At 40.7% G+C, this 25,410-nt stretch overlaps 1 protein-coding gene across 3 annotated transcripts in view; it reads left to right on the forward strand.

Moving 5' to 3' along the window:
- Positions 1 to 25,410, forward strand: part of cadps2 (Ca++-dependent secretion activator 2) — a 286,229-nt gene that overhangs the window by 166,039 nt on the left and 94,780 nt on the right. For all 3 annotated transcript variants that reach the window (XM_072434936.1, XM_072434937.1, XM_072434938.1), the window contains exon 12: positions 18,284 to 18,420. In XM_072434936.1, the coding sequence (XP_072291037.1) occupies positions 18,284 to 18,420 (137 nt within the window). The remainder of the gene's footprint in view (positions 1 to 18,283; positions 18,421 to 25,410) is intronic.

Genomic DNA, 25,410 nt, shown 5'->3' on the forward strand with positions numbered 1-25,410 from the left:
TTTATCGTAATATATTGTGTTGCAATTTACTTTTAAATGTGTGAATTTGAGTTCAGAAACTGTTTAATACTGATTATGTATGAGGGTGTTTACATTGTGCTGGCAGAAAAACGAGATTTTTTAGGGTAAGGACTGAAAGACTGTTGGTGGTTATGTAGTCCAAAGATCTAACCATGTCTTCATGAATATGTTACTGCTTTGCCATGTTCAGTAGAACATGGCAAAGCAGTAACATATTGTTTTGCAGTAGCATGGCTTAAAACAAAGTCCATGAATACAAGCAGGTGACACAATAGGGCCATGTACTGTTTTTGCATTAACTGGTCAGTAATTGTGTAAATGTTTAATGGCGTACTGTCAAACCTTTGCCAGGGAAGTCACATGGTACTCTTTTGAAGAACACATTATACAAAATCAACCTTCTTATTTTTTTCCTTAACCATGTTATGACGTTGTTCCCTCATCAAAAGCCAAAAGTTGAATTTGGCTTCGTTCACACTTATTTAATGAATCCTCTCCCTCTGAGCCTCAGAAAACACGCTGCTGGCTCATTTCTGCTGTCAAATCACATTCATTACAAGTACATGCTAGCATTAGCATGTCGGAGGAAAGCTAGCTCTTGTTTATTTCACTATGTTAATACCTTCTGCTGCCAGTAGATGGAGTTCTAATACAAATCTTGAAATGGAATCGCATTATATAAATTAATGTATGCTTTTGGCAGATGCATAATATGAACCAAAAGCAATTAAAAACCTAATAATAACAACGATAGAAATAATGCATAATATGTGTGTTTTCAACTTCACGTGTCTATTGCTTAAGCATGAACATTTTTCATGTACTTTTTGTTATTTCTGCTACAAGGCTATTGCGCTTCCTCTCCTTGATCATTCCCATATAACATAACTTCACACTATTTGTCCTCACGAATACCTTTTCCTCACTTTCCCTCGCCTAGCTTCCTGTTTACCCTCATATTGCTTTTTTTTTCCTCCCCTCCTCTGGTTCATTATCAGCATGAAGGACTGCCGCTCCTCCGCTGTGTAGTCAAGTACCCCTCTCCGGGAGCCGATTACCTCTACATTTGTGTCATTTGTCGTGGCCCATTCTCGTTAGCTGCTCGTTAGCCGCTAATGGCCTAGACTGAAGCGCTAATAGCAAAGAGGTGCTGACATGATGTTTGCCAGAGGAAACGCTAGGTATCCCTGAAATAGCTCTTAACCGGGTGCTAAGTGTCTACGCTTGTGATATCAGCTTTAATATTGTTGAACTTGTGTTTCACCTCGCTCTATAGTTACAAAAAACATACAAAATTAGCAAGTTAATAACAGTAATGGCTGCTTGTGTACAGAAAAAAAAAAAGCTTAAAATTAATACAGCGGTCCCATCTTGACTTGCCGTAAATAACGTTGAGCGTTTTAATGACTTGTTCTTGTGCCACATTTGAAGGTTAATAACTGGCGGTAAGACAAACGCCTGGGTCTTTGTCTCCAGCTCGGGGCCTTTTAAAGTGTTTCCAATCACAAAACGCCAGCAAGACATTGACCGTGTACAAAAGGCTCTCTGTAGAACCTGTTTGGTCTTGTTTGTTTGCATTCATTTCAGTTCAATTGATGTTTAAATGCACCTTTTCAGTTCCATTAAAAGGAACACAACAACAACAACGAGTCCGTCAGGCATCATGTGAGCGGGAATGTACAGCAGAAGGAATAAAGTCCAAAGAATAAAATAGATGGCGGTAAATGCACCTTGCAGTTGGCTGCCAGCTGCCAATCAAAGCAACAACAACATCATGGGAGCGATTTCGCGGAATCAGAGAAGAATCAGAGAAGGAGAGAGGAAGAAAGCAACTCGTGTCTGTACCGGCGAGGCTCAATAAATCTCCTGACCCGTCGCTGTGTCGCCTCATTCTCTTTACTCACCTGAACATATCTTTTAGAGGAAAAAGAAGATGTATTTATTTGTTTTAACAGACTGCAACACGATGGTTCTACTCGTCGCTCACTTAGTCGTGGCCAGCTTTGGTTGGCAAACATTTTCCTCATTCAACAAAAAATCAATAAATTAAGTAAAAAAAGGGAAAGGTGAATAAGTTACTCAGAGTGCCGTCTGAGTTGATTGAAGGACGTATACTACAAGCATCACTGGTCGATACTGCCAGTTTGCAGTTGATTTCTACATGTCTTTGTTACCATGTGCCTTATGTAGCAAAGATACCCATGCTAATTATGCTAGCCTCTTAGAAGATGCCATTGCTTTGCCTGGAATATTCCACAGTATGGCATTAAACTTGTCTACCTCCACGGAGACATGCAGTCGACGCCACCAGGCCAAGTTAAAGGTCAGATCTGCGGCGAGGCGACCCCTTCACTGTGAAAATGAAATGTTTTTCCAAGGTATTTTAGCTGTACCTGATTTTTACAAACGTGAAAAAACAAACTAGTCCATTTTAAACTCTTCAGAAATCCAAAGTTATTGCTGACTTACCTAATGCATTCTGAGTGTCGTAATTATTCACTGTGAGTCGTCACAACAGCTAGCATGCTAACAGTGCTATTCCTGCTTTGCTCTATAATTAGATGCTGACAGCACACCTCAGTCTCATTTTTAACTGAATAGCTAGTTTTACAATATATCTGAACGTGGGCAAAACGGATTATAATTGATAAAATGAAATATATGCAAGATGGATTAGTTTAATACCATACTGTGGAATGTGACAGGCAAAGCAACAACATCTCCATGAGGACAAGTAGGTGGCAGATCCTCCACCCGAAAAGTTACATAGGGCCAGTGAGGCTATGTTAGACAACGAGGGGTGTAGAGAGTGGGGAGAGACATTCAGCAAATGATTGGCAGCAAGAATTGTTCCCACAGCACTGACTATGTTTACCAAAATCTGATAATCTGATTTCTGGACCTTTACGATTCTTTAACATACATGTACATCGCTTGAAATTTTCCCTCTGCATCTGACCCATCCCTCAAAAATCTTAAACTTTAACTCCAAAAATAATTATATAAATAATTAGATTTTGAATGTGCATGTAATCACAGCCACTGAAAGCCTTGCTATACTGTATGTGTTATGACCAAATGCCTTTGCCATAGGAGAGCACTGTTATTAGAATTATCTGATAGTCACTTCAACTCTGCCTTGATTTTTGTTTTAATTATTTTATGTATTTCATTTTATTCATTTTATTCATTTTATTCATTTTATTCATTTTATTCATTTTATTCATTTTATTCATTTTGTTTATTTTATTTTATTTTTGTGTGGCGGTCAGATGTTCAGCCTTGAGATATTGATTAGTGTATAAAATATGTCAAATTGGAATGAATGGATTTACACATTTATTGAGGCATTAGCATGGAAATCTTTTGCCACTTTATATATTAAACCAACCAAGATAGTTTCCTGTGACTCAAAAAAGGTTTAAAAACTCTGCTCTACAGAAAACAATTTAAAGTTTATTGCCTTGACTTGTGGATCAGTGTTCAGACAAGGTTTAAAGAAGCTCAAACAGGTGGAAGTGGAGCCCGGCTGATGTCCCCCGGTGCTGTGGACCCCGGCCTGGTCCGGTCCTGGTCCAGGTCTGGGTTCAGGTCTTGAGGTGTCCACACATGTTTACAGCTGTCATGTGTGTTTGTGGACGCGCTTGCACTGAGCTTGACAGTCTGTCCACTTCCTTTACCTCTCAAAGTCACTCAGTGCTGCCAAAGATAAGCTGTCTTTATAAAGTTCTCCACTGCACTACATCAACAACATTTACTTTTAAACAAAACTTAGCTGTTTTAATTATCAAAACAACGTCAAAAATAATCCCTGCAATGCTATGTTTGGCTTTGTTTTGAAACAGAAAAGGTAGTTTTAAAAATGTATTTAACGTTTGGAGAGGTCATTATGTCAAGTCAAATGACAAATTTGAACTAGTGACGAACATTTCTTCTTGCATTATTGTAATACTTTTACCTATTTGCCACGCTATCTTAAAACAACTTAAGGCCTTTTTACCCAAATTGTCCTCTTTTCAAACGGGGACGGAGGTAGAGAATGTTACTCTCCTACAATGTGAAAAATAGGTACACTGCTTAATGTTTCTGGTGGAGCATACACCACCATCCTGTCTCCAATGGAAATGTTTGCTAATAGGGCATAAACACACCTACTGAACCATTTATTTCATTTATTTTTATTGCAGAGAAGCTTCACAAAAGCTACACAGCGCAGCTTTAAGTTAGAAAAATCCCGTTGCTTATCCATTTTCCATCTCTTCTCGACTTCATTTTGCGCTGTATTTCCGCCTCGTTCCCGGTCCTGACATCTCGTCCGTGCTCAGAGAGGCAGAGTGAGTCCGTCTCCGTGTCGATAACCTGCCATCATCCTCAGCGCGCCCTGTCAGAAGGATGTGACTGTCGCCGTGACGATGCCAATGGAGCATACATGAGCTAGATATGAAGAGATCGAGCTTCAACTTCAAATTCAGGCTTTAGGCTCACAAGTAGAACATGTTTAACATTATCCAGACTATAACCAGAAAAATATATATATACTCAAGTACTAAGTCAACCTTAATGACCCAAATAATTGCAGTATTCTACAAAAAAAACCTTTTGTGTATGAGTGTCAAGAAATTACACATGAATCAATGCTATTACTTAACAGTCAGAGAACATAATTCAACTTAGAATATTAAACGACACAGAAACGTCAGTCTTTTGTGTGGCTTGCAAGGGAGAGGAAGGCTTAGCCGAGTCAAGATGTTGTAAGCAACCTGAACGACTTTCCAAAATCACTCTCAGCGTTCCTCCCTCTTACAAGTCATTTTATTAAAATCACACATAAAAAGGAGGCGGGTCACATTTCTCATTGGTCAGCTTCACATTAAGGCACTTGTCTTTTACGACTCTTTGGTATTATCTTTAGAGATAAAAACCTTGGTGAATGTTCTACCCATCTGGTCCCCAGGATGGGAGGAACATTCCTCACGGCTGCTTCTACAACATCTTCACACATGTTATTAGAAAAACATGCCTTTCCAGGCTAATGATGCAGATAACTTTTAACACACAAATATAATCATATATTTACATTTTATCACATTTCCCTCCTGTTTATCAAAGCATTAGCCCACTTTCTCATATCCGAACACATCACTCTTTTCAGTTTTCAACATGTTTTTCATATTGGTGTGAACATAATGCATTTTACACTCAAAGGGTCATGCACATTAATACTTGTCAGTTTCATCTTCTTCTATAGCTACTAAGGCATAACTATGATGCCCTCGGCTTGTGATCGCTTCTTCCACTGTACGTTCTATAGTGTGTCTACACATTGGTATGCAACAACATCCACAAAACACAAAACAGGCAATTATTACCAACAGTGAGGTCAGTACCGGAACCACGATACCAGTCCACCTGCCGAACCAGCTTTCTAACCATTCTGAGATTTTATTGTCTATTCCAGTGTGTTCTTTCATTTTTCTAGACATAGTTCTCAATTGTGACAGAGTGTTTGTGACTGAGCCGTCCGCGGCTGTATTATTAGGAATGAATGTACAACATTGACCTTTGAAAATCGAACAAACTCCTTTCTTTTCAGCTAATAACATGTCTACTGCCATTCGAGTTTGCCACGCCATTAAAGCGGTGTGATGCAACTGTGACCCGAGAGCAAGTCCTAAATTGTGAGTCAGATTAGTCAACCTTTGTAATTGGAAAGACAGATAATTAATTCTGTCCACATTTTTGTGCGGCGTGATGGGAAATATCGCAGAGACAAGCGGAAGGCCCTCAAACCCTGCTGCTATTTGGTCAGCCAGCTTATACTCATCAGGGACTCCTCTGGGTACCCCAATAGGATCTATATACGTAGTATCAGGTGCTACTGGGAGCATACCAGATTGTCCACTAACGTCTCGCCTTGACCTTTCAGTATGGTTCTGGGTGATGCTTGTTATGACTGCGGCTGGCCACAAGAGCGATACATAGGCACAGAGTCCTACTCCCTTTGCTTCCAAGTGTCCTCTCAGCACGGTGTCCCCACACCACCACCATACACCCTGGCGTTGGGTATCCAAGAGACCTCCTCCCGCTATCTGCACAGTTAGGTTACACATATGAACTGGTACATTTCCCATCTTAAGGCATATTTCATTAACTTTGCATGTAGTTATGTTGTAGCAGACAAAAAAGGCGCTTTTAGGTAATGTAAACAATGGCGGTTGCATATTATTTGTCAATTTTGGAAATGCTCTGTCATAATTGGCACATAGTTTATTATTCATGGTTCTGTTGGCTAGGTGTTGGACGCATGTCGTGTTTACTATTATCGCATCTACTAATAATAACTGTGGTCGTGCTGTCATGCATATTATGCAATCCTTTCGCAGAGGTCTTGCCACTGCTAATGCTTCTTGTATCCACATATTTGTTGCAATATGTGCACCCGTTGCCATGTATAGAAAGGTGTCTGGCGTTAATTGCTTTTTATTGGTAACTATTATGGATCCCCGCATTGCCCTTCCTACTGTGTCTAGTGTCTGAGCCTGGGCCTGATTGCTTGAGGTCGCTACAACACATACAAGAATATGACAGAATGGATCCAGAGCTGGTCCTGGAACCCACCAATACAGTCTGAATACTTCACATTCTGTCTTATTTTGATGATTGTGTAGATTTACCGTTATTAACACATTACCACTAGTCTGAGCCATTTCTATTTTACCTTTCCATCTTTGTGCGGCGGCTGTAGTAGCGTATGGCTCCCATGATTTTCCTGAATATGCCATTGTGTTTTCCCAGCTACTATCTTGCTGCCCCACCATCATATACATTTCATACTCTTCTACATCAATTTGATCACTTATTTTCTTCCCCCTGTATTTCAGATCTGCGTATGGAATTTCAAAAATGTATGTTTCATTCACAGGTATACACAATTGTGGCATCCAAGTGGATGCTGATCTATTAGAACATGGGTTGGGTGCCCAGAGTACCTTTGGCTTGCTGTTTGTTCTCTCACGTGGTCCCGACTGTCCGATGCATAATACAGGTGTCAGCACCCATATTACCGCCGTCGCTGCGATGATGATAACACGTACGTCTTTTTGCTGTCTCTGGCTCCCGTTCATTGTAGCAGAGTGTAGCACTTTACGCGCTGTGGCCTCTGTGTTCACTGCATACAAAAATGAAGAATACACCGAAGTCCTGCGTCTTGTAGATCTTATGGATCTGCCGCTGTGTTGTCCGCCGCTGTGTTGTCCGGCGCTGTGTTGTCCAGACATTTCTCTCACTTTCCCATGAGAGCACCCATGTTCTCGTCCCTCCAATGGTCGGTGTGAGGATGACACGGTGTGGCTCCGTCTACTGGCTGTCCCACTTGGATCGTCTCTGTAAACACCACATCTCCAACACGTTCTGCTGCGGTGATAAACAAAGTCTTTTCGACTGTTCAGTGTATTTCAAACAGTTTTCTTGTTTACAAATTTTTTTTAGTAATTATTGATTCGGAATATTTGTTTACACGTACATCCCTCCATTTGATAAATGGCTTTGCCCATTTCTCAAACTTCTACATAATTCTACATTTAAACAAAATTCAATAATCCAGATAGTTTACAACGTTCACTAATCCAAGATGTAATCAAGGAAGAGATGGAATTGCGTCTGTCACTCCACTCCGCAATGTCACCTCTTGACCTTTCACAGTTCAGTGGTCACATCCCTGGCTGAGCCCCCCCCTTACACGGCGCTGGGCTCCCACCCTGTGTGTCTGTAATCCGACACTGCCTCTGCGATCTGTAACTTGTAAATCTGTTTTACCACCATTTGTTTCAAACTCCAAATGTTTCAAACTCTAAATGTTTCAAACTCTAAAAGTTTCAAACTCTAAAAGTCTGGTGTCCACGTGTGCGCGCGTATGTATGTATGTATGTATGTATGTATTCAAATACATCAAACAATAATAATTATCTCAATAATTCCCCCGTTGAGCTGGCCATAAGGGTCAGTTCACAACTTAGAATTCTTCACATAATTAATAATTTCACATCTCCTCTGTGGTGTGGCCTGAATAAAGTCACACATCTAATGTAATATGTGCTAATCTTTTATATGTGCTTCAGGTGAGTTTCAAACTCAATCTCTCACACCTGCTCATGTGGTGCTTTACAAACATTGTGTATTAGTTTGTTCTAGCAAGTCTATATGTGTATAACCATCAAAATGATCCTAAACCTTTCCCTTGTACATAAGGCACATCATTTTATCAGTCTAACCATCTCTTGCCTCCGTCCTGAGTCCTATAATGTTTAAGTCCTATTATCACTGGTTTTCATAACTTCTATAACGTCTAAATTTAGATGATATTGTCTAATTTAAATCTATTCAATTCTTGATTGAATCTCAACAATCCTTCAGGTATTTACTTTAGAATGTCAAATTCTTTCCCTGTTAATTTTAACTTTTCCTATTACCCATCACGTCAACCCCCCCTGAGGTGGTGTTGCTGTTAATTGTCACTGTGATACGTAAAGATAACGGACATCTTGTCCATCCTGTCCTCTTGCTAATCTGCTTTCTCCCTTCTCCTGTGTTTTCCCAGTCTTTAGCTCGTCTGTTATCTTTGACTATCTGTCCCATATCCTCCCACCTGGCATTGTTTGCTTTAGTTAATGGCAGATGCCGTTTTTCCTGGGAGGACATTAGCAATGTTACGTTTTCACTCACGTCTACATCGCAATACGAGGTTCCCTCATGATAATACAGATTAGTCATTGTAATAATCTGCGGACCTAGTTTATTCACAGCTTCGTCGTAAGTCATGTCTGGTCCTGGTGTGGCTTTGTAACGCAACGTCATTTGTAACTGATCTCGCTTTCTAATGTCACGGGGGCTGGTTGTGTTTTCTTTTGCCAATGTCAACAGTGTGGTTACTATTTCTCCTGAGTCACCTGTAGGTAAATCTAGTGTCCATGAATAGTATGGCAATCCTGTCCGTTCTGTGACATATGCTCCGCTGATGGGTTCATGTAACGGGTGTTTCATAACGGTCATTGTCCCGTCTGTCAGAGGCACTATTGCCATTTCTAGTGCTGTTGTTAGGTCCCTTCCTAAAAGATTATGCGGACACTTTGAATCCATCACAGCTGTTGCTAAAATTTCTTCCCCTGTTTCTTCCCACCTAAATTTAGTAGGTACACTCAGTGGATTTCTTTTTGTTTGTCCATTTGCTGATATCATCTTTACTACAGCCTCCCCTGGTGCAGTCACACCTACACTGTCCGTTCTGCTCCTGTGTCGACTAAGAATATCAGTAATTTCCCATTTACCCATATCGTCACTTCAGGCCTGTGTTTATAGTTGACATATTCTAAATTTAAAAACATTTCTGTCTATTCGTCCCCCTCATTCTTTGTCTGTTTCTTGTCCAAGCCACCCTCCTTTGTCCTGCACTCACTTTTCCTATCTAGTCCTGCCTCTTCCTCTTCTTCACTATCCTCCTCAGTTCTTCTCCTGTCCCTCTTTTTGTGGCATTTATTCGCCACATGTCCAGTTTTGTGACAGAGAAAACACTTTCCCAATTTCCAATCCTCCTCTCTTTGTTCCTCTCTTTTCTTATCTCTATATCCCCCTCTGTAACCTGTTTTTCCCCTTGCTCCCCTCTTTCCTACGCTTGTCTGGACGCATTCTTCTAATGGCACCATAACATACGCCTCTGTTAATTTACTTTTTTTCTGTTTTTCTTTTTCCACTGATTCTGCATGCACTGCTTGTTCTGTGAACTGTTCGAGTGTTCCTGTTGCCATATGTACATCATTTTTCTTCAGCCACCATTGGATTTGGGGCTTAAGTCCGTCCATTACTGCTCTTTTCAGCTGCTGCTGATAAACGCTATCAGCAGCTGCGTCTTCTGGGATTCCACTGTTATCTTTAAATATCCCCGTAAGCCTGCATCTAAACTCTTGAACCGTTTCTCCATCCCCCTGTTTAGTTTGCGCTATCTTCAGGTAATCCGCCGGCCTCGTAAAATGTGCCTTTGCCCTGCCCCAAACTCCCCCTTCTGCTCCTTCTTGCACTCTGGCCATTATCGTAGCCCCATCCCCCGGTACATCATTATATGGTCTAGCTACTCCTGCATTAAACGGATCCCAATTCCCCTTTAATTGTATCCAATGAAGGCCCAGAAGTTGCATTAGGACCTGTTGTATTTCTGCCTCATTTAGTCTGTACTGTGTTATCAGGAGTGATAATTCATTAAGACATCTATCAATGTGTACATTTCGTTTCGTTACTCCTTCTAGAGCGGCCTTAACGTCACCTAAAGTCCATGTCCTGTACACGTATGTCGTCCCTCCCGCCCCGTCTGGGACTTCAATTGCTGGATATGCCTCTGCTGTTGAATATTCCTCACAGTATCTTTGAGGTTTCTTTAAACTTTCACGATCCCGCAACACTCTGCTCGATCCTTCCTTAAATGGATCAGCCTGCACTAATTTTGCTCCCTCTGGGGCATAATCTACGGGAACACTTAACGTAGGTAGTGCTGGATACAATTTTGATACTGGCTTTGGGTAAGTATTATATGGAGGAGGACTTTGTTCTACCGGTAATTTTGCTTCCCAATTTTGAGCTCTTTTCTGTTGTCTAAAAGTTGACACACTCTCTTCGTCATGTGAATGTGCCTCTACTGCTTCCTGGATTTCCCCTGGTCCTGGTCCCGCCTCCTCCCCCGGCACCAGCAGTGGGGGTCGTCGCTGCGGCCAATTTTCCCCAATATTATCTTCTTTTCTAGCAACTGCAAAAATACCGGTTCTTTTTTCCAGTATTTCCTTTCTTTCTGCTCGTGATCTGGATTCTTTTAACCAGGCCTGAGCGGCTATTATCTGTTTTCCAGGGTTTTGTTTAGTTCTTCCCTTCATGCCATCATGAGTTATCAACCCTCCCATTAATCTTTCTGTCGCTTCTACTCCTAAAGTCCCATTAAACCCGTATTTCTTCCTCCATTTTTGGAGAAATTTTACAGTTTCTGGATTATACTTGCGCATCCATTCAGCATCTGTCAGATCCTCATCTCTTTTGACCTTTCTTTTGTCTTTTGGTCTTACAGTTTAGGGTGACAATTCTGGCTCCATCATTATTTGGTCTCGGTCGTCTGAGAGAAATGCTACTTGCTTTACAGTCACGGTTAATGTCAAGCTTCTAGAGAAATTCCTTATTAGATTTCTCCGGACATAAACGTGGTGTTTAAGATTCACCCGTGACTGCAAATTTTAGATCTCTCAGAATAACGCCTTGTGACCCTTGTATGATTAATTGTGATTCACACTTGTTAGTTAATCACTTATTAATCCTCATTCACACATTCACACTTCTCTCTTACTTACTTCGCTCGTGCACAGCGCTTACATTCACACATATTTCCTCAGTAATATTAAACTGGGTATTTCCTCAGTAATACCTAAACTGCGTATTTCCTCAGTAATATGAAACTGGGTATTTCCTCAGTAATACCTAACTGCCTAAAATATTTCCTCAGTAATATTAAACTGGGTATTTCCTCAGTAATACCTAAACTGCATATTTCCTCAGTAATATGAAACTGGGTATTTCCTCAGTAATACCTAACTGCCTAAAATATTTCCTCAGTAATATGAAACTGGGTATTTCCTCAGTAATACCTAACTGCCTAAAATATTTCCTCAGTAATATGAAACTGGGTATTTCCTCAGTAATACCTAACTGCGCATAAAAGCATACAATATTTTTCCAGTAAATATCAAACTAAATGCATAAAACGTTTTATGGCTAACTCTTTTTCACACACATTTTTTTTCTGACCTCTTTGTCGTCTGTTCTCCGCTGACTCGAAACGACGGGCTGTCCTCGCGGAGAATGAGGTGCGATGGGCGGCCACGGGAAAAGTGGACTTCTTTCAGCTGTGCACAGACTTCACCGATTCACCCGTCAATCTCCGCGAAGGGCAGCTGGTCATCCGGCTCGAAGGACCACTAAAATGTCAAGAAATTACACATGAATCAATGCTATTACTTAACAGTCAGAGAACATAATTCAACTTAGAATATTAAACGACACAGAAACGTCAGTCTTTTGTGTGGCTTGCAAGGGAGAGGAAGGCTTAGCCGAGTCAAGATGTTGTAAGCAACCTGAACGACTTTCCAAAATCACTCTCAGCGTTCCTCCCTCTTACAAGTCATTTTATTAAAATCACACATAAAAAGGAGGCGGGTCACATTTCTCATTGGTCAGCTTCACATTAAGGCACTTGTCTTTTACGACTCTTTGGTATTATCTTTAGAGATAAAAACCTTGGTGAATGTTCTACCCATCTGGTCCCCAGGATGGGAGGAACATTCCTCACGGCTGCTTCTACAACATCTTCACACATGTTATTAGAAAAACATGCCTTTCCCTCCCCCCAGGCTAATGATGCAGATAACTTTTAACACACAAATATAATCATATATTTACATTTTATCACAATGAGGTGTTTGGACGTTTACTCAGACAAACAGGAAATGTCTACAGAAACATTTCAAGAACATAACAATGGTGTAAGAAATGCAAATCTTCAAATAATTTCAAAATTATTAATCAAAACATTGTTATTGATGGTGCCAAGAGCAGACCAATACTGATAATGTAATAGGTTGATGAGATCACACATATTACGTTTTCTTACAATGATTTAAATGTATTGAATGTCACTAATGGGCCAAAACTGGTCCATTCTGCCAGGGCAGTAGAGGGCAGCACTGTACCTCTAATTAGGCCCACTCATTTAGTCAAACCCAAACACACAAATAAATACATAAACAGCCCTGGGAAGGCCACATATAAAAATAAATCTGTAAACCATTACCATTCTGGGATGAAACTCACAAATTTAGAAAATACCCTAACAATGGAAATTATAGGCCTTATATAGGCATTTTACCTAATGACAAGTTCCTAAATCTCTGACATTAGCTTCAGCTTTGAATAACTAATTGTCAAAACCCAACAAATGCCCAACCTTTTGTCAATCACACCAGCTTGTAGTTTTACCATCTAGGCAGGATAAACAAATATGTGAAATAAAACAAAACACAAATCAGAATGTGAAGAAAAATGTGAAGAAAATAAACAACAAAAACATATATTTCAGACCACTGTAGAAGAGGGATTATTATTATTATTATGGACTAGGATAACGCCAAAATAATTGATGGACAATGAATAACCCAATGAATACAATTTGTATCGTAAATTATCTATGTTTGCCAAAGAGTGCTCTGATGAAATTGGATCAAGAGCGTACTTGAAAATGTAATGACTGTAACATCACATGAAAGCGTCTGAGGAAGGTTTAAGAAGACATCAGCATTGTTATTTATGGATCACAGCATATACCGTGATATCGTAATGCCAGATTGGTGGTAACGTACACTCATAACTTTTATACTTATTGACGATTCATATTTTTCTACTCTTTGCGCCCTACATAAACACACCTTCATTAGAACAGTATAAATGCTTACTATTGGCGACCCACATACAGGTCAGTTTGATCATTAATGATGAATATTACAGTAACTTTGCATGTACACAGCAGTCCTTATATTCTGCATGGTCGACAGCCTGGCACCACTTCCTTGCCTGATCTTGGCCATAACCAGTCCACTGCCGCTTTCAGTACAATTCAGGAAAGACCCTGTAACAGTCAAATTCCTTAGATTTTCTTGCTGCTACAAACAATGTTGAGCGGTTAGTGTTTAATCATTTCACTCTTTGAAAAATGTTCTTTTCTTCATCTTCACAAAAGATATTGCACATAGCAGTAACCACATAGCTGTATCTAACACGATTTCAATCAGAGCGTTCAAACATGTGAAGTAAACACAGGAAACTTGAAGGGAAAGAAAAAAAAAACATTGTCCAGTTTTTCTTTTCATTTTATGTCAGACCCTAGGCTTTTATTAGACTGGACAGCTGTAGCGTGATATGGGAAGAAAGAGCGTAGAGACATTTAGCAAACTATTGAATTCTGGAGCCAACGAATGTGATGGAACAATTGATTCCCTGTAACTTCAGGGAGTATGGGCTCTAGCCAAGTGTTTGCATTGCAGCAACAGGCAAATGTAGAGAATGTGTGTTTCCTTTTTTAATCTGTTTGTTTTTTCCCATTTCCTATTCCGTGCCGCCCACTTTTCCCTCTTTTTCCCAAGTATCGCCGCTGCATTGTGATGGCGTGTCAGGTCCAGCATGTGTTCTGTTGGTTAAATGATTGATTTGTGTAAAATGTACAATGTCCAACAAGTCAACAATGCACTGATTCCCTGGGCCTGAAAACAGTTTTGTTGTATGTTGTATGTTGTATGTTGTAAGTTGTATGTTGTATGGCGGTGCTCAGACAGGCTTCTGGAAGGAGGTGGATAGCTGTTAGCATTAGTCCCCTGCAAATTATGAATTTGATATGAATTTAATATAGATGGTGTTGTCTTGTACCAACCCATCAACTACATCTGCCAATGCCTCATCTCCACAGCTCTTGAGCTAAGCAGGTCAGGGCCTGGTTAGTACTTGGATCACCTGTCACAAGCACAATCATATTTGAGCCATCATGTCAACATAAAATCTTTTTGGACTGCCAGTTTTTCTGTCCATGCTGTATATATACTATTTTACTATTTTAGCATTGTTTTTTATATTTTACTATTATTATGCAAAGTTTAGTTGCATTATATCAGCGATAGTTCCTGATTTGTACATTTTGTCCCTGACAATGGCCATACAACTTTTCTGATTTTGTTTTTAATTCAAAATAATATTTTGATTTATTACATGTGCTTTTCTTTCTAAAAGTCGTTGGTTGTCAAATCCTCAACTGCCATTAGATTTTGGCTGAATGAAGGTAATATTAACAAGCGTAAACACTGAATTCCCTCGTAAGTATCTCTGTAATTTTCAATGGCTTTTTTCTGATTTCAAGAGCAGCGCGTTGGAGTTCAGCATTCAGCCTTTATCTGCAAACGGGAGCGTGCCCTCTTGACATAACCTCTTCAAAACAAATCATGAGCTGGGTCGATGAATTTAGAAAATGACTAATACCACTCCAATTCCAATGTCAGAAATGGAAGTGAACGTGATCTACAAATGCTACACCATCTGTGCCCGCACCCAACTCTCCATGCGACCCTTCACACCCCCCCAGCCCAGAGCATAAAGCCTCAAAGTTGGACTGACACCGTCTTTGTGCTCGTCCCAATCAATACAGCCCTAGGCCCCCCTCCTCTTATTATCAGCACCAATCTATATTTCTTTGTCTCCTTTGCTTTCCACTCTTCTTGGATCGCTCTCGAGTCAACAAATCACATGAAGAACAACCCGGAGTTTTGTAGGTAACGAATGTAAAATGACCTACATCGGAATGAGACAGCGTTGGACAAAAATCAGGCCACGGAAAAGAATGGACCAATCTTAAACTCCGAGGCAAAGTGCAAGGTCGATTGGAAGTTGATTGTAAAGATGTCACTTTTGCCGTCCGGACAAAGAAAGGAACCGAGACGCGAGGGAGGGGGGGGGGGGGGGGTACACCAATGTCTGAAAGCGTCCCGGCGGGCTCTTGGTGGGAAAACAAAAAACAAAATGGCAGCGTTAATAAAAAGCGATCGCTAATGCTCGTCTCGGGTCTGAAGCCGCGGGCGTCCAAAGCGAGGGAAGGCAGAGTCGGTATTCTTCGCCCTTTTGTTGGACCATGTGTCAGCCTCGGAAACTTCCCAGCGACAAATGTACTTCCACAATGTACGCAGAGTGGAGAGTGTTAGGCTTTTCATTTGGTCGGGGCCATTAACAGGAGGAGTTGAAAGGGCTTGAAATGAACCCAGGTTTGCTCAAGCGAAGCCCCGTGCCACTTCAGCCTTTACTTTGCTCCCACTTTTCGGCTGTTCCTTTTCTTCCTTGACCTCGAAGCGGCGGTTTTGATCAGCGGGAAAAGAGCTCAAGTGTCGAACGTGCAATGTGAGAGTCCCGTCCTGCATGGGGATGTTTACCGCTGCAGATTGCCCCAAATGAGGACACTTTCAAACACATGAGAGGCAAACAAGACTTTTAAATGGATGGGCATGTTCTGAAAAAGGTCACAATAGCGTTGGATTGTGTAACTCTTATGTAGGAGAGAAGTTGCTGTAGTGAAAGTTTGGTGCAGGACTGTGTTTTTCACTGGTCTGCCACCCGTTTTTCTCTATGGAGATGTCATTGTTTTGCTTTTAATGTTCCACAGTAGCATTCAAGGAAGTTTGTAAACTTATTGGCATAATAGATTTTTCATCAAAAACACTAAATTGACATGTTTCCTGTGTAATTTGGATGTAATTCTTGCTTTGTCTGCTCTATAAAACGTCTTTTTATAGCACGTGTCTGGCCTCTGTATAGTCCAAATGATGATTATTCCATCACTAAATTAGTTGACAATAATTGATTAGTTCTGATTAATTCTTCTTCTTGTATCAGCCCTAGTTTATGGAAGACATGTTGATTTGTCAATTGTGAAATGTCGTTATTCTTTATGTAATTTAAAAAGAGGTTTTTACCTGGTTAAATTAAGTTTAATAAAGCAGTACTTAATGTACCTTGCCTTCTTGCAAACCACATTATTATGGAAATTGCCTTCAATTGCCTTTGACCCTCAAAACGACACATTGGTTTAGGGTTAGTGGGGAGCTTGAAACACAAGAGCAGCATGTTGACACTGAAGGATTCCTCTGGTGTTCCCTCTCACTTGTCGGCCATGTTGATTTCTTAGTTACAGTGAAGTACTTACTCCTTCACAGTGGAGCTGCAGCCAACTGAGGTGGGAACTATTAACCACGAGAGCGAGAACTGACACCGTCCGTGTGTTTACGCTCGACTTCACTGCTGTGCTCATAAAGAGGCGCCAACACATTTCTATATCACCTTCAAATCGGCTGTATTCATCCTGACGCACACAAATCTGTTTAGACACTTGAACGTGTCAGTCTAGAGCAGAAAACAAGGGCCTCCCTTTTGTTCAGAAACTGGCTAAATATATAGGGTTGTTGTCAAGATCCACACACTTAAGCCAAATCAGTATGTAAAATGAAAATCACCACAAACTATTGAGGCATAAGGCAAAACTCAAAAGGAATCAAATTTTTCACAGCTGTCTACAGCCTTCCAAATGATATGTTTTGGAAAACTAAATGTTCTAAAATCTAAAGGGAACAAGCAGTTTGAGCTCCATTCACAATGATAATGTAAAGATGGTGGGCAGCATATTTCACACTCATCTGAAGTCTGAGTCGAACCCTAACATACAAAATTAAAAAAGCCCAGAAGAATTTATTTATTGAAGAAGCTTTGTTCTTTTAATGTCTCTGACTCTGACCATTTTATGTAATTTCTGTCGCTCATTTATTGAAAGTATTTTGCGAATTATCTCATTAATGAAAATTAAAGTTTGCTCCAACAGGAGTTGAACACAATTTGGGGGAAACATCTGAGTCATAAGCTAATCAGAGCACATCCTGTCCTAAGAGTCCTTGATAGAGTCCGGGGCGCTGCGATAATGTACCTCGAGCCAAAACAAATCACTATTTGCCGTCTTTTATACCTTCAACTATTGAGCAGCTAAACACAGAAGGGACCATTCTTAATGTATTGAAATAGTTGCTGATTCTTTTGTATCCCCACTCATTCTTATTGATATTTTGCTGTCCATTGACTTGCGTCTTTTATATAGCGTATTTTCCGGACTATACGTCGCACCTTTTTTGGCCGGGGTGCGTCTTATACTTATATTTATACTTATATACTTATACTTATACTCCAGAGTGACTTATATGTGATATTATTTGTTATTTGCACACTTGCAACCGCATTTCATACTGCAGTGCGACTTATATATGTTTTTTTCTTCTCTATTAGGCATTTTTTGGCTGGTGCGACTTATATTCCAGAAAATACTTGTATATGATTAATTCTTTGGTCTGCCTCCAAAATCAAGTTAATAGGACGCATGTGGATGAATAGTAGTAGAGCTCATAAGTTTAAAACAAATATTACGTTTGTTTGTTTTTTTAAATTTCATCATCATGCGTAAAGAACGTTTTGATGATATTAGGATCCTTGACCTGCTGATTGCCATGTTGAAATTTAATATACTAGACATGTTGATCTGCATCGGAATACATTTACATGGCAGATAATGAACTATATTGATGAATCATCTTTTGTTGCTGTTTTGTGTCAGGTTTGGACCCATCGCAGCGCCAGGGTGTAGAAGGCCTCATCTCTGCTGCACCGTCCCGCTTCGACCACGCCACACTGTTCACCGTCTTACAGAAACACACACTGCAGCACAGGATGAACGACTCATTCTCCTGCCTGGTACGTCTACACTCTAATCAATAAAGCTTTGAGTGTTTGACTATGCAATGTTAAAATATTTAGTTTTTTAGTAATCCAGTATGAGGTTAGTTGGCTCAGTCTATAGTAGAGATAAAAACATTGATAATCCTGAAAACAACCAATCAATCATGAAATAAATAGATAACAATTTAAAAAAAATGTGTTGAACGGTAAATCTTTTTTTAAAAAAAATATTTTTAAAGACCTTGCCTATTTCACTTAAGGCCCATTCAACTTAAGGCCTGCGGGCCAGATCAGGCCCTCCAAACAATCTGATCCGAGCCTGCTGCACATCTTCCAAATATCAAAAATATATTTTCTCTTGTTTACTATTTAGTCCTTGCTTAAACTATTGTTAGGGATATTTTGTGTGACCCCCAAACTGAGTTAAAAGGTAGTGGCGAGTGGACTTTGGCGTCCAAAAAACCTAGCTCTCCCGGAAGTGGTCTTATATTTAGAAGTGCTCCGATTGATTGGCCGCTGATCACGACGATTGGGCCAATCAGAAGCACCGATCACACTTGACATCATCCTCACATTTGCCTTGAGGTAGATGATCTGTAAGTTATTGCAGGAGTGTCGTTTAAGCTCCTTATGAAACCCTCTTTGTTAAAACGCTCTGATCTGGTCCTTTAAGTCCCGATGTATCCACCGTCTGCTCCCGCTCGCACCTCGCCTGCTCCTGGAGCGGACAACAACACATGTTTGTGTAAACACGCCTGGAACTACGAGCTCTCCCACTAGTCTCAGAGGTTCAGAGCCAAAAGTGTCGCCTCTCAGCCGTATGAAGTGACATGCTCAGACTGGGCCAAATGGTTTCCCACTGCAGCCTCAGAACGCACAGACTTCACTCGTTCACAGGCGCACTGGGGATTTACTCATCAAAAAGTGATAATTTCACGCGTGCCTTAAATGTAAAAAGTAATGTAAGCTGTCATGTCTTATTTTGCTGAGAAAATGTGCTTTTTGAAGCTGTACAGTTTTATAAATGGCTGCATGAAATAAAAGTGAAAATGAAATGAAAATATTGTGTTTGAAAGTGGCCCCTCACAAACACTGTAGTCGTCCTGCTCTCTTCTGCACGTTTTCCCTCCTCAAACTGTCCAAACTGCTCAGAGGATGAAAACCTGCTCCTATATCCAGTCAGTCTGGCTGCGCGCTGCACAAGATGCACACCATGGCATGAGGCACAACTATTCATCCAACCCATGCAGTTTATTGATTAGCAGAACCACATTAGTAGCTAAAATTGCAGAGAAAGCTCAATTGATCCTATGAACTAGATAGATTTGGTCAAACTTCATATCATCAAAAGCCTTTTTTTTCTAATAACGTATGTATATTTAATATAAACATATATTTATTATTATAAGGAGTCGTTGTGATCGGTATTGGTAATCGGCTTCAAACATCCTGATCGGAGCAACTCTACTAACCGTATTTTGCGCACGAAAAGGCGCACAAGATAAACAAAACAGACGGATAAGTCAGAGTCAGTTGAGCTTTATGTAACGCGTTCAACTCATCCAGATCAACATTGTTCAACATCAAAACACACTCTGCTATCGCTAAAAGACACGTTAGCATATCCAAATCAATTCTCAGTCAAGATCACTTGAAAACACGTAAAATACAAACACAGAACACACTCTGCTACCGCTAAAAGACACGTTAGCGTATTCACAACAACTCCCAGCCTCGTTCAGTTGCAACAGGTAAAATACAACACAATACACTCACTTTTTCAGTTCATTCCTCGTCCTCAAATCCTTTAAATGTCGCCGAAGTACATCCCGCATAGCTATGACCAGACGTCCCGATTTACCTGGGACAGCCCCGATTTTTTACGTCCCGCGTCCCTGTTTAATGTCTGCTGGGGCGCATAATGGTAAAAGCAGCCAAAGCGCCGATAGTGCTCCGTGCTAAAATCTCTTTGGTCATGTGATCCCGCATCTCGGACCCACGCGGCAGTTCAGTGATGATTCCGGCCTTCCTGCCTTCCGTCCTCTGACCACAGTTGACTGATAATTTAGCCCAGAAGCGCATTTCTTGCGATAATATAAAAGATCCAATGGTCTCTTGGCAGGAGCCATCTTGGGCCAAGATTCTTGGGGTACTTTATTTACCGGTGGGTGTCTGCGTTGTGCCTGACTGAAAATGTTGTTTACATTTTGACGCGCCGCGTGTAGGTAGACTACTGTTCCCAGAATGCTTTGCATACATGTTGTTGGGACTTCCGGTTCCGGAGTACTGTAAAGCTAGATGCGCATCGACGTCTCGTGTCCCAAATCTTCTTTATACACCGTGTACCACACAAAATATCTTCGGTCAGTAAGCACAACCAGAAATAAACCATATATTAAGCGCACCGGACTATTAAGCGCACGGACGGCTTTTGAGGACGTTAAAGACTTTTACGTGCGCCTTATAGTGCAGAAAATACGGTATATTAGTTTCAATAAAGCTCAAAGCAATTCTTAAACTGTTAAGTAAAGGTCTAATGTGGTGTTTTTTCAAATTAGTTGTTAAAATGTTAAAATTAGTATCTATTTACGATACTAGTTTTGGTATTGTTGCTGGGTATTGATTTTGTATTCATAGATTTGTTGATTTTATTTTTTTTAATTTGCAACAAATTCTACGTGTTGAAAGTGTAGAAATAGCAATTCCATCATTACGTTTGAACTGTTAATATGTTTAATCATAACACTCAATCTATTAAATTAATCTTGTCCAAATAATTTACAATTCACGGGTTTCCGAGTAATTGAAATACTATATAGGACATTTGCAATTAGCGATTCAAAATAAATTCCATCTTTTGAAGTCCTCAAGTTTAGAGTTTATTCTTCATTTGTCAGGGACCATGTACAAAATCATTAATCTTTAAGTGAAAAGATGATCTGCACCAGATTTAGCTACTGCTACTTAAAGTAGCAGTGTTGCCAATAAACAGGAAGTTGAAACCCAGGAATAAGTAATTCTAACTCCATACTGTTAGGTCAATATATATCTCTTTGTGTTTTTTGGAGCTTTATAAATGTTATTTCAAGTTTCCCTGAGTGAGCCATGCCAGTGCTGGATGAGTGAGTCTGAAGGCAGCCTGTTTAAAGTCTGCTGGGGGCCTGGGGGCTGTCTCACACTGATTGAGGGGATAAACACTCTAATCAATACTTTCCAAATAGAAACATGACCCACACGGACCACTGCTGGGACAGTTCAATGAAAGACAAGAGCAGGAGGGGCTGGCTCAAGTGGACTGGGAGGGGCAGACATGCACGTTTTTTGGGTTACGGCCATTATTGATCCACGACTCCTGCTCAAATATTTGGGTTCAACTCGGGATTACCGGTTTTTAATTCTCAGATTGACCTTTTATTGACAATAAGAGGTTTATTATGGCCACTGAAGAAAAAGAGAGAAAGATTGTAAAATGGAATTAAAGCCGCAAGCGGCATCCAACGGCCCTCGCGGGCCGCCGGCCTTCCGACTCTGCGCTTTCGACTTGATAAAGATGGCGCCCTTATTGTGTCTTGAATTAAAAAAGAACTTGACAGACGGCGACACATTCGACATGGCCAATCCAGTGCAAATGAACACAAGTGTCAGTCAAATTTGCTGCGCCGCCTCACAGAGACCGTAGCACTTAGAATATAAATATGGATAACTTTTGATGCCGCGCTTGTGTAGATGATATTTCCCAAAGTAAAGCTTGATTGAGCTATTGCCCACGGAGGAGTTTGTTAAAGTGTGAAGCGTAAATTTGAACATTTCAAAGATTTGGCGTTTTCCCATTTGTGACAGTATATTTGCAGCTCCACGGCACAGAGACCGTAGCACTTAAAATCAAAATATGGATAACGTTTGATGCCCCGTTTGTGTAGATGATTTTCCCCAAACATGAGTTTGATCGGACAATCGCTCTGGGAGGAGTTCATTAAAGTGTGAAGCATAAAAATGTGGTCATTTTAGAGATATCGCGGTTTTCCCATTTCTGACATATATTTGCGGGTCCGCCACACAGAGACTGTAGCACTTAGAATCAAAATATGGATACGTTTTGATGCCCCAATTGTGTAGATGATATTCTCCAAATATGAACTTGATCGGACAATCGCCCTAGGAGGAGTTCATTAAAGTGTGAAGCGTAAAAATGTGGTGATTTGAGCGATTCTGCGATTTTTCCATAAGGATAACATGGGATGTTTCTGTCATCGCTACGGTTACGCCGTACAAAATATGACTTTGGCTCTCATACTTTTATGATCAGGATGGCAAATTAGAATTTTGTTCAAAATATCATGTCATTTGGAAAAACTATGTTGTTTATAGGCCACTCTGAAGGCCAAATAGTCAGAATTCTGGGAAACGTTTACGGCTCCGTCGCACAAAGACCGTAAAAGTTATCCTTAAAATTTGGATAACTTTAGATGCCCCACTTGTCTAGAGGACGTACACCGATTTTGAGGTTGGTGGGCAAAACGCACTAGGAGGAGTTCGTTAAAGTGTAAAACATAAAAATGTGGTAATTTGAGAGATTTTGCGGTTTTCCCATAGGGATAACATGGGAGGTTTCTGTCATCGCTACGACTACGCCGTAAAAATTTAGGCATTTTTGTGTTTGGCTTTTGTGATCGGGACGGCAAAATAGAATTTTGGGTAAAGTTTAGACAATTTTGGTAAAACTAATTTTTGACCTTCAATGTTAATTTAAAGGTCACTCTGTAGGGGGCGCTATCGCGCCCATTTCAATTTTGTCAGCCTAAACTGGTCCAAACTAGAAAGTTTAACAACTGATTCAAATTTGGTCCTAATCGGACTGGTTTTGATCAAAAGGGAGCAATTTTTAGATCTGCAATATTCCAAAATAAGTTGTCCAACTTTGCGGCCGCGCCGCACACAGACCGTAAAAGGTATCTCAAAAAATTGAATAACTTTAGATGCCCCACTTGTCCAGAGGACGTCCGCCGATTTTGAAGTCGGTGGGCAAAACGCCCTAGGAGGAGTTCGTCAAAGTTTGACGTGAACAAAATGGCTAACACAGCTTGTTTTCATTTTCAAAGGAAGATGGCGGGCATAGGGTAAGTCTGGAGGCGTGGCCACAGTAATATTTTTTTTTTGTCCTCACGAGAGGAATGCGTGTCCCAAATTTCGTAGCTCTACGACAAAGTTGACCTCGGGGCGTCTCCCATAGGCGCAATGTATTTTGACTTTTGTCGGTGGCGCTGTCGCGCCATTTTTTAACGAAAAAAAAAATGGCCCAGAAAAAATCAAATTTTTCGCCGATTCTGAATTTTGGGCAAAGTTTGGTGAGTTTTTGAGCATGTTCAGGGGGTCAAATTAGAGCTCAAAAAGCAGAAGAACAAGAAAAATAAAAATAATAATATTTTTAGCAAAAACAATATAGCCGTTTCCACTATAACAACAAATTATACATCGTTTGAAAGCTCTAAGCCTTCCCCATGCCGCCATGGGGTGGAATCATCATTACGAGCGCTTACGCGCTCGTCACTCCCTATTCCGTCGGGATGCCCCGCCCACTCCCCATAGACTTCCATTGATTTGAGCAGATACAAGCATGGCCCATGCCTGCGGCATGGATTCTCGCGTACGGGACGATGCCAGGAGGGTTTTTGGAGGAATGCAGCGCTTCGCGCTGCTGTTGTCAACAATTAGTGAATGGGCTACGCCCATTCACTAATTGTTGACTATTTCTGTCATAGCAGGAGTAAGTATGCATGATCCATGCCTTCGGCATGGGCTAGTTCACTGTACTTGCCAGGGGCGACGGGGTACCAAACATGCGGGCTGCGCCCGCATGTTTGGTCAGACAGTTGCAACGCTGCCTTCGGCAGCGTTGCGGGAGCAATAGGCCCTCCGCCCTGCTGGGGCTCGGGCCTAATAATCTGGGCTGTTCATGTTGGATGTTTATGTAAAGTGGGCATAGTTTGGGCATAACAGAGGAACACAGAGGACTAAGAAACAGAGCAGATTTCTGCAGAATCAACAAGCGAAGCACTAAACTTTGTAAATCTGAGATGTGTCTTCCGCTTTTTAGAGAGACGTGCTACCAATAGCAAGTGTCTCTGTGGTTGGACCATCCAAAGTTTTTTTTTTTTTTTTTAAATGCCCTATATGGTTTGATTCCAGACACTTCTGCATTTGACCAGAATGTAGGAGGTACTGGCCGGTCAGGCAAGTGTAAAGTAGCTAGTGTTAGCCACTTATCCTAGCTTCAAGTTTATGAATTAAATTTTTTATTATCATTAGATTGAATAGGATTAATGCTTTGACAAGTGCATTCCAAAGTCCGAGTTGATGGCATTGAACCTTCAGAGCTTTGATAGTCACTTGAGAAGAACAATTCCTCAAAAGCATGTTCACTCAAGTCTCAAATACCAATAAACTCATCAAGGACTTTGTGCAACTGTTTAAGTAAACAAACACAGATTTTGCCTCAACTTAAAAACTTTTACTGACCCTGTCTGCCTGAATGAAACTTGACTAAAAGTAATATTACAATGATTAGAAGTAATCATTTAGGCCCAATGGTGTGCTAGCTGTTACTCATGACGATTAGTAAATTAGTAAATGATAAGTAAATAGCAGTGGCGTGCGGTCAGGACAATCAGGGCAAGCAGTGATTGTCTAAATTTAAAAAAAAAAAAATACCGTTTGTCACAATAATATTTAAATTGGGCGGACATATATCCAAACAAGCCTGTTTTTTTCTAATTTCTGCTGCTGAAGCTTGACTGGAAGCTGGTGTCTTTTAGTGGTCTCTACAGGCCACTGAGCAATACTCCGTGGGAATCTCAGTTCTTCTTCTCTCGCCTCTTTTCATTCTCAGTGTACAGAGGCCCTTTCATGCTCCGCTCTAACATGAGCTTTTAGAACCAAAGTGGACAGCGACTTCTTTTTGAGGTCTGCACATGCACTCTGAGGACCACACTGCCTCAAGCCACGCTG

Source organism: Eucyclogobius newberryi, unplaced genomic scaffold (genome assembly GCF_026437365.1).
Source record: "Eucyclogobius newberryi isolate DKJ021-1_F unplaced genomic scaffold, fEucNew1.0.hap1 SCAF_7, whole genome shotgun sequence".
Lineage (NCBI taxonomy): Eukaryota > Metazoa > Chordata > Actinopteri > Gobiiformes > Gobiidae > Eucyclogobius > Eucyclogobius newberryi.